The 13,823-nt window shown below is 43.0% G+C and overlaps 2 protein-coding genes across 4 annotated transcripts in view; one reads left to right on the top strand and one right to left on the bottom strand.

Moving 5' to 3' along the window:
• Prss48 (serine protease 48) overlaps positions 1–4,765 on the top strand; it is an 8,221-nt gene extending 3,456 nt beyond the window's left edge. The window contains exons 4-6 of the mRNA XM_013348814.2: positions 223–485; positions 1,157–1,323; positions 4,520–4,765. Coding sequence (XP_013204268.1) covers positions 223–485; positions 1,157–1,323; positions 4,520–4,765 — 676 coding nt within the window. The remainder of the gene's footprint in view (positions 1–222; positions 486–1,156; positions 1,324–4,519) is intronic.
• Sh3d19 (SH3 domain containing 19) overlaps positions 1–13,823 on the bottom strand; it is a 136,747-nt gene that overhangs the window by 115,482 nt on the left and 7,442 nt on the right. The window lies entirely within an intron of this gene.

The following is a 13,823-nucleotide window of genomic DNA, read 5'->3' as shown; positions in this document are numbered from 1 at the left end:
AATTCTGGCCACCAGCATGTAAGAGGAGACCACAGGAAGAGAAGCAAGGACAGGGTACAGGAGATAAGAAAAAGACACAAACTAATCTTAGCTCAAGATTAACTGAACCCTGGAAGTATCACCGTTTCTTCTTCAGAGACTTTGGGCTATAGACAGGCAGCTTGTTCTGATGTGCTGTAGGCCAACACGTCACTTTTATTCTCTTCTGCCTTTTCCTCTTAGGGAACAGTTTATTTCTTTATACAGTGTACGGCTTGGATCCATTGAAGTAAACCACTCAAGTAAAGGCAAAGAATACTATGTGTCCCAAATCATCACCTATCCCCAAAACCACTGCGTAAGAAGAGATATTGCCCTGCTGAGACTGTCATGCAAGGTCACCTTCACGGATCTCATTCTACCCATTTGCTTGCCCAGTGTCTCAAAGCAGCAGCTTCCTCTGCCAGCTTCTTGCTGGGTGACTGGATGGGGACAGACTCAGGAAGGTAACAGTTAATTAATTAAAACAGGTTCTTGTGTAGCTCAGGCACGCCTTAAACTTGCTCAGTAGCCAAAGCTAGCCTTGAACTCATGCTCCCTCATCCTAGTCTGCTGGAATTATAAATGTATGTCACCACCCCTGGTTCTGGCTAATATTTTTCAGCTAGATTAAATCAATCTACAAGCCTTCAAATAAAATATCCTTTTGACATTTACCTGTTTGTTTGCTACTAGATCATGCCTAGAGTCTGTTTGTAATTGAGCAAATATTAACAATTTAAAAATATAGTTACCTCTCCTTCAGAGACAACTAAACATGACTTAATGTTTGGAAAGTCTAGTTTTTTGTTTTGATGTGTGTATGTTAATTTGTTTATAAAAATGTGTGTTAACACTTTTTCCAGAATGAAGTAGAGATAATTCAGAAATTTAAGAAAAATGAGGAGAACAATTTTAGAATAATTTAGATTACCTACATTTTGACTTAATCAGAACTTATGCGAATATTCTTTATTAGGATGCTGGCACAAACTGAAACAATTCAAATTCATTTATTTGGATTTAAGCATTTCAGAGCTCTCCATAGGCAGTATGGCTGGAAGGTGGGCTGGTTCTGACGGGGACCCTGCTCATTTTCCAGGCCGTTACAAACTTTCCTTGCTGTCACCTTCTACAGGTCTTTACCCCTCTACCCTTCACGAAGTTGAAGTACCCCTCATTAGCAATGAGGGGTGTGAACAACTGTACAACCCAATCGGCAGTTTCATCCCAGAACTGGAGTCCATCATCAAGGAGGACGAATTTTGTGCTGGTGATATTCAGACAAGTAAGGACAGTTGCAAGGTGAGTGTTTGTTCTTGGAGTACTCCCTCCTTCCCTCCCTCCCTCTCTCCCTCCCTTCTTCCTTCCTTCCTACTTTCCTTCCGGGACATCTTAATATGGGTATAAGTCATTTTATCTGTAATTAACAATAAATTACAACCCAGGAAATGACGGTTGACAGTAACTCTTGAGTTACGCTGGACGAATCAACTGACCTATATCAATATTTAAATTTACTTTATTTTTAAGACTATAATTGCATTATTTCCCCCTTTCTCTTCCTCCCTCTAAACCCTCCAATATACCCCTCCCTGATCCCTTTCAAATCCATAGCCTCCATTTCCATTTCATTGTTGTTACATGCATATACATACATACACATACATACATATATACACATACATATATACTCCTAAATACATAAATATAAGCTGCTCAGTCAACGTAATGTTACTTGCATGTATGTTTTTAGGGCTGACCATCTGGTGTTGGATAACCAATTGGTATGCTCTTACCTGGACGACCATATCCCTTAGTTGCCTAGTTCTTTGTGTAGGGCTGAGGCTTCATGGGCTTTTCCCTGTCTACTTTGGCATGTCTGTTGCTGTCTTTGTTCAGCTCACATTTGGGCAGTCATGTTGGTGAGACCCTGTGTAGCTCCTGACATTGGTAGGAAACATAGTCTCAAAGCAAACTCCCCAAACCTTTGGCTTTTAAACAATCTTTCTGCCCTTTCTTCCATGATGTTCCCTGGGCCTTAGGTGTGGGAGTTCTATTATAGATGTTGAGCATTTCCTTAAGTGTCTTCCAGCCATTTTAGATTCTTATGTTGAGAGTTCTCTGTTTAAGTCTGTACTACATATTTTTATTGGATTATTTGTTCCTTTGATGACCAATTTCTTGAGTTCTTTGTATATTTTGGAGATCAGACCTCTGTCTGATGTGGGGTTGATGAAGATTTTTTCCCATTCTGTAGGCTGTCATTTTGTCTTGTTGACTGTGTCCTTTGTTTTACAGAAGCTTTTCAGTTTCAGGAGGTCCCATTTATTAATTGTTTCTCTCAGTGTCTGTGCTACTGGGGTTATATTTAGGAAGTGGTCTCCTGTACCAATGAGTTCAAGTGTACTTTTCACTTTCTCTTCTATGATGTTTGGTATGGTTGGGTTTATATTGAAGTCTTTGATTCATTTAGACTTGAGTTTTGTGCATGGTGATAGATATGGATCTATTTTCATTCTTCTACATGTTGATATCCAGTTATGCCAGCACCACTTGTTAAATATGCTTTCTTTTTTCCATTTGATATTTTTTGCTTCTTTGTCAAAAATCAGGTGTTTAAAGGTGTGTGGATTAATATCTGGGCCTCCTATTCAGTTCCATTGGTCCTCCTGTCTGTTCTTATGCCAATATCAGGCTGTTTTCAGTACTGTAGCTCTGTAGTAGAGTCTGAAGTTAGGGATTGTGATGTCTCCAGAAGTTCTTTTATTGTACAGGACTGTTTTGGCTATCATGGGTGTGTTGCTTTTCCATAAGTTGAGTACCATTCTTTCGAGGTCTGTGAAGAATTTTGCTGGGCATTACATTGAATCTATAGACTGCTTTTCTACTGTTCACCTTCTAACTGCTTGTGGTAGCTCTGAGCTCTGTCTCTGGATATCAACTCAGGAAGACTGTGGGTTTCTACTTAAGTTCTAGCTACCAGATAAGCTAGGGATAGGCCTGTTTAAGAGAAATCCACTTAAAAGCAAAGTATTATTCTTTTTCTTCTGAAGATTAATGCCACTTGCTATCTGCTTTTGACCCCTCTCCACTGCCTTCATGGAGTTGGCTTTTATATTTCAACGGCAGCAGAGTTGCTCTGAGATCAGCAGCAAAGAATAGAACACACTTTAAATGCACACCGAACATTCTCAAGAACAGATTTATCTAAGGCTGCAAGCTGAGCCTCAGTACAGTTAGGGGGATTCAAATCATACAGGGCAGGATCTCTAATAACAACAGAATAAAATAGAGTAACAGAATAAAAGTACCACAAAAATAGAGAAAATTCGGATCTGTGGTAGTTAACATATTTCTAAATAACCAATGAGCCAAAAGAAGAAATCACCACAGAAATTAGAAAACATGTGGATAAAAATGAAGTCCAGACACAGCTTTCAGACCTTAAGCAGTAGTTTGAGAAACTCATAGTTGTAAATGTCAGTTCTATAAACAAGAATATCTCAAGTGAAGAACCTAATTTCTACATTAAGACACTGGGAAAGGAGGCAGGACACCGTGTAGTGGCACAGACCTGCCCAGTCCATCCAAAAGCCTGGTTTCAATCTGAACGCTGAAGAGAAAGGGGGAAAGGAAAGGCAGCCACTAAAGAGAGGGAGAGGGGGAAGGGGGAGAGGGAGAGAGGGCACAGTTCTGGGAGTCGGGGAGCAAACTAGACCTGGGAAAGAACAAAGAAATAATGATTTTATTTACTGAAGCACAGAACAGAAAAACAATAAAAAGTAAAAAAAAAGGGAGAAAAAAAGCCAAAGTTTGTTTTAAAATAAAATTGGAAAAAAATAGCTAGATTGAGAAATTAATAAGCTGATACTAAAACTCATATGAAACTCAAGGGGCCATAAACAGTCTTGAAAAAGAAGAACAAAGTTGAAAGACTTAACCTTTCTGATTCCAAGGCTTTCTACAAAGCGACAGTAATCAAAACTGTGTGGATGAGCCTAAGATGAGACACACACAAAGTGAGCTGAGAATGAACATGAACTCTTAAAGCTGTTACATGACAAAGAAACAAAACAAGATACAACCCACTGATGGCTGTCATCATACCAACGGAGAAATGAACCCAACACTAAAAAGAAAATAAGAACGTATGGAGAAAACAAGGGTCGTGATTTACACTCGTGAAGTCTTGCTTTGTAGTGAAAACCTTAATAAGAAACATCATATTAATTTTCCCTTGCTTTTCCATGGCATATCAAATGACTATTTAGAAACAACTAATGTATTTTTCTAAGGTCCCTGTGAATTTCAAATTCCATCGATTCCAGAACTCCTCTGAGTTCTCCCGGAAGCAGCGAGAAGTCCAGCTCCCTTGCTGCTGCACAGCTCAGGGTTCAGGTCTGGTTTTGAAGAACTCTGCATCCCTCCTGACTGATAAGGCCTCTCAGCCTCATCCCAGGCCTTCTCACTGCTGAACTCTGGCCTTTCTCTCCCTCAGGGTGACTCTGGAGGACCTCTGTCTTGCCACATTGATGGTGTCTGGATCCTGATGGGTGTGGTAAGCTGGGGTTTGGAATGTGGCAAAAATCTTCCTGGAGTCTACGTTAACGTGACCTACTACCAAAAATGGATCAAAGCCATTATCTCGAGAGCACAGGGCTCCAGTGGTGACTGTACTTATGTGATTTCTTGTTCCCTGCTGTACTACTTCCTCTGGCTCTCCTGGGATCCCCCTGAACCTTGACCCTAACATGATACCAGGACAGGACGTGGAGCTGATCCTGCTGGGGAACTAATGGGATGGGACTGTGGAGAATAAAGCCTTGTGCAGAGAATTCTTAAGAGAGTCACTGTGATTCCATGGTTTTGCTTTCAAGGTTCTTGATTTTCTTATGTTTTAGTGGTTAGAATGCAAACAGCTAATAAATAAGGCTACCACTTCTGTGTATGATATTTTTTTATTTTTATCCCAGAATAATGTATTTTATGAGGGAGGAAGGATGCTTTCTATGAATAAATATTTGTGAATCTCAGTTAAATAACTACTAGAAAAGCAAGCTAAAAAAATCAAAATGGTATAAGAAAGGGTCTTCCAGAAACTCTATAAGGGGTCTGTTTTGCTGCATGATGGATTTCTTACCAAAAATTCTTCTATCCCTCAGTCTTTAACAAGGAGTGCATATAAGCATCTTTGCTCTTTTAAAATTCCTGTGTGGAGTCAGGCAGTGGTGGCACACGCCTTTAATCCCAGCACTCGGGAGGCAGAGGCAGCCAGCCTGGTCTACAAGAGCTAGTTCCAGGACAGGCTCCAAAGCTACAGAGAAACCCTGTCTCGAAAAACAAAACAAAAAAAGAGTAATGGGATTCCACCTGACACGTATTTTTTTTACCCTCCTCTCCTGCTCCTTGTCGGCACTGCCCTTGGAGCACATTGACCACAGTGATCTGAGAAAGCCACAGCCTGCTTCTTACACTGAATTAAAATCCAGCATTAGACACCCAGAGCACGTTCTCGATCCTTCAGCCCATTTCCACCTCATGGCCTTATCCTGTCCGCCCTTCATACCTAAAATACTTCCTTTTGTTCATCTCAATATACTTATTTCTGTCTGTTGCTTAGAAAAGGAAGCAAAGTATACCAACAAAATACATTAAAAGAACTATAGGGAATGGTTTTAAAATTAGGATTTGGGGTGTGGCTTGGCGGTGGAACACAGACCATGACAAGCAAAGCCCCGGTCCGTATCCCCAGCACCAGGAGAGAAAAATTCACAGGCAATGGGTGACTTGCATGGCACATGAGTTATAGCTCATTAATGCCACTTTCTAAAAACGAACGGGGAAGTATATCTCCTGCGTAGCCTAAATATCGACTTGTCCGTGATGTATTTGGGGCCCTCTAAAGATCCGAACAATACTTGTGACTGCATTTCAAAACAAGACTCAAAGTCGTTATATACATTCTCCGTTTCAGCCGCTAAAACACAAGATGGAACGTATAAGCCAACGTGTGGGGGTGTGGAACTTGTTAATACGTTACTGAAGAGGGAAAAAAATCAATAGACATTTGTATTCGCAGAACTAAAATGTCAAGCAGTCACAGGCAAGTGGTGTAGTCAGCAGCATCACACTGGCAGAGAGGGAGGACATAAACAAGGGCATCTTTATCCTCTGCTTTGGGAGGGCGCAGCACAGCGCTTCTGATTTAAAATCAATTTTAATCTGCAGAATACGTTACTTCTTGGAGTATCTCATTTTCATAGGCGCTACCTTTCTTTTTCTGATGTCTTGAGAAATTTTAATTAAGATAGGATTTTAATAAATAAAAATTGCCGAAAATCGAGTAAACATTTTTTCCCCTACAAGCAGGAGGGGGACGTGTATGGTTAGTGACATCCAAATTTTTTTTTCTTTGTAGCAAGTAGGAGACTGCTTCGAGTATTGACCTGGTTTCCCCCTCGGGTTCATTAAGCCATAGAGTCGTCCTCCCATAGTGGGGACATTACAGAAAGAGTTCCCAGTAGGACCGGAAGCCTGCACGTAGCTACTGTTTCAGAGGTGGTACTCACTTCTCCAGATGCTATTCCCTTGACACCTTCCCAAACACCTCGTCAAATCTGACAAAGTACACTTTATTTACATGATAGGAAGCAGCCACCTGCAACTTTTTAAAACATACCCTTTCTTCAGGAAGGGGAGAGAAAGAGTGGCTGGAATAACCAGAGCCTAATTTCATTCTCTCTTCCCAATAAACAAGAGGAAATCCTCAACCAGATGAACAAAACAGACTGAAATCGGTCATTAAAATCCTAATTGCCTTTTGAGATAATTATCTCTAAACAACCCAGATTCTCTCCAGTGTCTTCTAGGATGTAAGGCTTCCCTTCCAGCTCCGTACGGCTGAAGGAAAGCGATTGAGATCTAGTCCCGTGGCATTGTGTGTGCCACTTATGACACACACAGTACTGGGCTGTAATTAACTCAGAATACCCAAGAGTGGAAGAGAGGGGCAGGGAGCCAGCCTGGGGATCCGGGATACTTCAGACATTATTCTGTGTTTAGTGGAAATTAGTGAAAGGGATAAATCTGGGTAGAGATGGGGGGTGGCAACAAGACCACATCTGATCAGATTTGGATGAGAGCTGGAAGTGGGAGGAGAGGCTGTGACGTTGGGACCGGAGGATGGGAAAGAGAGAAGAGAAATTAAGAATGGCAGGGCTCACAGGTCACTGGTCTCATGATGAGTGTACCATTAAAAACAAAAGGAGGAAGGAGGAAGAGAAACGGATTTACTGCGCCATCAAATTAGGCAACTGGATGAATGATGCCTCCCGCGAGGATTTCCGTGTCCTAATCCCCACAAACTGTAAGTGTGTTTTCATACATCGTGAAAAGGGGTTTGTACAAAAGAGTAGGTATCACAAAATGAGGAAACTATTATGGGCTATGTAGATAACCCAAAGTGATGACAGGGCTTATTGACATGATTAAGGCCGGAGAATTAGGGTAGAGATGCCCATAGGACACTGTGGTAGTTTGAGTGAATCAGCCCCCATAAGCTCAAAGGGAGTGGCACTGTTGAGAAAGTGTGGCTTTGTTGGAGTGGGTATGGTCTTCTTGGAGGAAGTGTGTCACTGTGGGGGCGGGCTTTGAGGATTCCTAGGCTCAGGATGTTGCTCAGGGTCTCAGTCGACTTCTGGTTGCCTTCAAGACCTAGGACTCTCGGCTGTTCCTCCAGCCCCATGTCTGCCTGCACACTGCCATGCTCCCCACCATGATCATAATGAACTGGACCTCCGAAACTATAAGCCCCCCAAATAAATGTGTTCCTTTATAAGAGCTGCTGTGGTCATGGTGTCTCTTCACAGCAACAGAGACCCTGACTAAGACAGACGCCATGACACAGAGATGTCATAGTGATGTAGAACGAGGGAAGCAGAGGTGTTGCTATAGAGAAGAAGCAAGGGACCATGAGCCAAGGGATATATTGGGCTCCTAAAATTTTAAAGGTATGACTATACACTCCTAATCCTAGCACTGTGGACGCAGAGGAGGTGGATTGCTATGACTTCGAGGCCAGCCTGGTCTATGTAGTGAGTTTCAGGACAGCCAGAGCTACATAGAGAAACCCCGACTTTAAATAAATAAAATTAAAGGCATGACCTATCTGTGCGCCTACAGATGAAATACAACCCCAAACAGCCTGTCCTGATGTCACGACCAGACAACCTGTCCTGATGTCACTTCCAGGTCACAGTCCATCACTGAGGGAAGTCAGGGCAGGAACTCAAGCAAGACCCAGGAACCAGAAACCCTAGAGGAAGGCTGGGCTAGCTCCCGGCTAGTTCATTGACAATGGCACTATAGGGGCTGGAGAGATGGCCCAGTGGTTAAGAGCATTGCCTGCCCTTCCAAAGGTCCTGAGTTCAATTCCCAGCAACCACATGGTGGCTCACAACCATCTGTAATGAGGTCTGGTGCCCTCTGCTGGCCTGCAGACATACACATGGACAGAATATTGTATACATAATAAATAAATAAATATTTTTTTGCCGGGCGGTGGTGGCGCTCGCCTTTAATCCCAGCACTCGGGAGGCAGAGGCAGGCGGATCTCTGTGAGTTCGAGACCAGCCTGGTCTACAGAGCTAGTTCCAGGACAGGCTCCAAAGCCACAGAGAAACCCTGTCTTGAAAAACCAAAAAAAAAAAAAAAAAAGACAATGGCACTATAGTAAGACAATCGAGACATTCCTCAGCAGCTGGGCCACAGACCCACCAGACAAAGACAAACTCAACCTATATATACTCTTTACCCCTCCCTCTCCAGCCCAATGATTCTAGACTTTGGCACAACTGATTGACAATTAATGCTAACCAGAACAGCTGGCCATAGGAGGTTGAGCATCTAACTTAGTATAGCTTTGTTTTGTTTTTGCTTTTTGAGAAAGGATCTTTCTATATAGCCTGACTGCCCTAGAACTCACTCTGTAGATCAGGCTAGCCTCGAACTCAGAGATCCGCCTGCTTCTGCCTCTTGGGTGCTGGGATAAGGTCTGCTCCACGATGCCCACTGAGATTAAGTATTTAGAATGTGTGTCCCAGCCAGGTGGTAGCACATGCCTTTAATCCCAGCACTCAGGAGGCAGAGACAGAGTTTGAGGTCAGCCTGGTCTATAGAGTGTGTTCCAGGACAGTCAAGGCTACACAGAGAAACCCTGTCTCGAAAAAAAAACAAAAGAATGCATGTCTCCTGAGTTTAGTCCTCAGAAGAGATTCTGTTGGGTCACAAGAAAAAGACAAAATACACATAAAAAATAAATCAAAGAATACTTGGGGTTTTTAAATTATGTTAAGCAGGCAACAGTTTGATTATAAATGAGGATTTGCTTTTCAAATGATTATAGCGTTTGCAAAAACAAGGAGATAACATAAGACCAAACTCATGAACAAATGATAAATTAGCCAGCATTTTGAAAAATAAGCTTCAGTGGAAACACAATTACATGCTCCCTTCGTGCAATCGTCTGCACGACGGTTTATCAATCATTTCTTTTATCAACAGGACAGCGTTTGCTATTATCTTTACAGTAGCTCATCCCAGGGGAAAAAAAAACATTTTAAAAATATTATAAAATGAACAAATATACAAAAGCAGCCCGAGATCACTTCTTATGTTTCTCTTTGTTGTTTCTGTATTGAAGGCAAACCTGGGACCCTGGCAGCTAAGTTGAAACTCTGCCATTGACCTATCTTCGCCCTTCGTGTTTTAAATTTATTTTCCTTTCTTTAAATTTCAAAAATAATAAGCACTCACTGGGAGAGACTCAAACAGTACAGGAATATACAGTAAAACACTCCAGGCTCCTTCCACCCTCTCCCCAGGGTGTCAGCCACTCACTCCCTCTTGTCGTCATTGATCAACGCTATATCTGAACAATGGACTTTTTCTAGTCACTCTGGCAAAGAAGAAGAATATGGAGTGATGTGCAATTAAGAAAAGCTCAGAGACTGATATTGGGATTCACCCTGAAGACCAGAAAAGCAAAACAGCCAGCCACTGGCTCTTACCTTGACCTCAATCTAAAACTGGACCCTGCCTCCAGGAATCTCAGAATGAGACTGTGTCTGAGAGCCGTTTCCTACCATTTTATAATCCTCTCTAGTTCTGGGATTAAAGGTGTGCACCACTGGGATTGAAGGCATGCACCACCCAGTTTCTATGGCAACCTAGTGTGGCTACTGGGATTAAAGGTGTGTGTTACTACTTCCTGGTCTGTAAGGCTGATCCGTGGGGCTGTTTTACTCTCTGATCGTCAGGTAAACTTTATCTATTAAAATAAAAATGAAATGCCACTACAAGGGAGTTCCTCTCCCCACCTCTCCCCTCCCCTCTCTTTCTCTCTCTCCTCTTCCCCTTCTCCCCCTTCCCTTCTATAACCCACTTGATCAATATCCAACCTCACTTTGCATGGTGTGCCTATCCATGTTTCTGTCTCTTGCCCCTGGCCATGTGGTTCCCTGCCCAGGACCAGCTGTCTTCGGAGACCTGTGGCGTGGTCTCCTGGTGTGCCCCCATCTGTCTGTCTCTCCTCATGGCCTGCTGAAGCCACTTGGGGAACCGGGCTGTCCCTGCATGGGACTGGCTGCTCTCAGGACCTGCTGCCTGCACCTACAATGTTTCTCACACTGCAGCGCCGGGGATCGGGGGATCCTGCAGCATTTCTGTTTTATCCATTTCAACAGCCACCAGCAGGACCACCTGGAGCTTGTTAGAAATGTGGATTTCCTCTGCAGAGCGCAGGGGTAGGAGCCTATAGTTCCAGCTACTCAGGAAGCTAATATAACAAGAGGAGCTGTTGGGACTAGGAGTTCAAGACCCCATCACAGAGGAAAAGGAGAAGAAAGGGATGAGATGGAAGGTCAAGGAAGAGCAGAGGAGGGGAGGGGAGGGGAAGGGAAGGGAAAACACAGAATCTTAAAACCTACTAAATCCTGATCTGTATGTTAGCAAGATCGCTAGCTGATTTTAGACATAAATGAGGTTTGAGGATCACTGCAGACTTCCTACTGGGACAGAAATACGGGAAATATGCCACATTATAAAGTATTTATACGAAAAAGAAAGCATACAGGGTAGAAGATAAAATTGATTGTAATGATATTAATGCATTTCACATCAAGCATTCAATTTAAAGTCAAATATAAGCCAGTCACAGTGGTGCACGGCTTTAATCCCAGCACTCAGGAGGCAGAGGCACATTGATCTCTGAGTTTGAGGCCAGCCTGGTCTACAAAGTGAGTTCCAGAACAGCCCCTGGAAGAGAAGTCACTGCTCTTAACTGCTGAGCCACCATCTTTCTGATGAGTTAACCCTTTAAAGAACAAAGCTCTCAGAAACCCCACTCAGCACTTACTTGCGCCTCATTAGCAGGCTAGAAGCAGCTTCATTGGTAACTACGCGGTCACACGCGGCAACACAGGTATTCCAGTCACCAAGATGACATGATGAACAAGCACTAGGGAGACAAGTGTTTTGTGTACCTTGGTCCTCGTCTGTCACCATCTGTGTGACCTTCACTGGATTATCTACCTTCTGCAAGACTTAGGCCCTTCGTCCATAAAATGAAGGAAAGAGTCATACCTGCTTCATAGGACTCATGCCAGGTCTAATGAGAAAAATATGGATAAAATAACTAGAATACTGCCCGGTACTTAGAGGACAATAAAATAGTAACTAATTATCTGATTCATCGGAACCCGGTGTTTTTTCAAATCCTCTCCTGATCTGTGACTTCCTCTCCACTTCTCAAATTGGAAAGGAATGTCTATTAGTCATCCTACCTGCTGCTAGAACACTCTCGTGTGAATGAGTCTTAGCTGCAGGGTCACCTCATTCAGGTGTGTCTTTCACATAGTTCCCTTTTAAGTTATAAAATGCAATTATACAAAGACATAGGGTGGGGAGGAACTGAGATTCTCCAGGACCAAAGTGAATCCCGTTGTCCTGTAGAGCTGAAGATACTGAGGGAAAAGGGAAGGTTGTTTGGTTGGTAGAATGCTTGCCTCTCAGCATGGAGGAACCAGCACTCAAGAGACGTTAGCAGAAAAATCACAAGTTCAAGGCCATTCTTGGTTATACAACAAGGTTGAGCCCAGCCTGAAACACATGACACTTACAAAACTTCAAAATGGGTCTTTCATGCAGAATACTCCCCCCCCCCACCTTTTACCCTGTTGGTGTGGCTTCCACGATGACTTCCTTCATTTCATACAGTGCAGAAGTCACAGGAAGTAAAGCTGAAGTATAGAAACCAAGTCACTATCAACACCAGTGACCCAAGTGAGCAACAAAAATAAGGAACAAGAATGGTATACAACCCTGATATCAAATAAAAATGGCATTTCACGTCTGTGGTCTTCATAACGCCAGTCTAATCTTTAGAAAAAACGATGGGCAGGGGGAGGAGGGGCATAGAGATGGCTTAAAAGGCAAGGACCTGAGTTTGATGCTCAGAACCATGCAAAAACCCAGATGGGAGAGCACGCATGTATAGCATAATATAATCCTAGCACTCCAAAAGACAGAAAGAAGAGGCAGGATTACCCAGAAGCTCCTGGGCAAGCTACCCTGGTGCACAGCACAGCAGCAGAAACGAGGGGGAAAGTGAGAACAATCCCATCGCGGTACACCCACAACTGCACTTTCCCACACAGCAAATAATAAATAAGCGGCTTCTCGAACTCTGAAACAAATCAGACAAATCCCAGTAGAGAAACACCAAGGGCATCGAAAACAAGAAAAACCCAAGGAGCTGCCATGGCCACAAGAAGCCTAAAGAGACAAGACAAGCAAACGCAATATGGTAGGGGATCCGACAACACAATTAGGACAGTGAGTCAAAATTAAGGGAAGACGAGTTGTCTGGGCCACAGGCAGAGCTCAGCAGGCACAAGGCACGGAGGCTCACCGCAGCGCTATTCCTTGACCCACAACACAAAATCTTAAGGCAAATTTAAGGGCCAGAAAGATGCTGTCGGCTGCTACAGGCTACGAAGCTAAAGAAGATGGGGTCAGACACAAAGGTGAAACTTTAATTGAAAATGGAATATTGATGCTCTCCCCAGAAGTGATAAGCTGATAAAATTACAGAAGTCCAGGGGTCAAAGAAAAAGGGACGGACACGCCCTAGTCAGAAATAGGTTGCGCCAGGGAGACATGATTACAGGGCTGGCACACTTGTGATGCCAGCACTTTAGCTGCTGATGTAGGAGAAGAATCTCAGGCCAGTGTGGGCTGCAAAGCCAGACCCCGTGCTCTTTATGTTATCCCTAAAGGTCATGAGAGTATTTTCTCTGCAATGCTCTCTTATGATACCCCTAGAACACTGCGAGACATGTAAATATTTACAAAGTTATTAGTGTTTATTTTATGTAGGCCTTTTGCTATTTTTGTTTAAGTGTTTGTAAAAGACTTGCTGCTCTTGCAAAAGATCCCGGTTCAGTTCCCCACACCCACACAGGGGCTTACAATAGTCTGTAACTCCAGGTCCAAGAGACCCCATACTCACGTCTGGCCCCTGTAGGCACCAGGGGTGTGCACAGTGCACACACACAAAGGTAAATACTTATATACACACACGATTGTAAATACTTATATACACACGATTAAAAATGTGTATTAAAGGGGGGAGTGGGATAAAAGTTTGGTTTTCACGGGTATTGTGAAATGTGAAAATAAAATTGCTGAGTCTTTTAGCTTAGAAATAAATCTGAAAGAAGAGGAATAGAAAGAAAGCAAATGAA

Source organism: Microtus ochrogaster, chromosome 1 (assembly GCF_000317375.1).
Source record: "Microtus ochrogaster isolate Prairie Vole_2 chromosome 1, MicOch1.0, whole genome shotgun sequence".
NCBI classification, from domain to species: Eukaryota; Metazoa; Chordata; class Mammalia; order Rodentia; family Cricetidae; genus Microtus; species Microtus ochrogaster.
The sequence above is the reverse complement of the archived record's forward strand: the minus strand, read 5'-3'. Positions and strand labels throughout refer to the sequence as shown.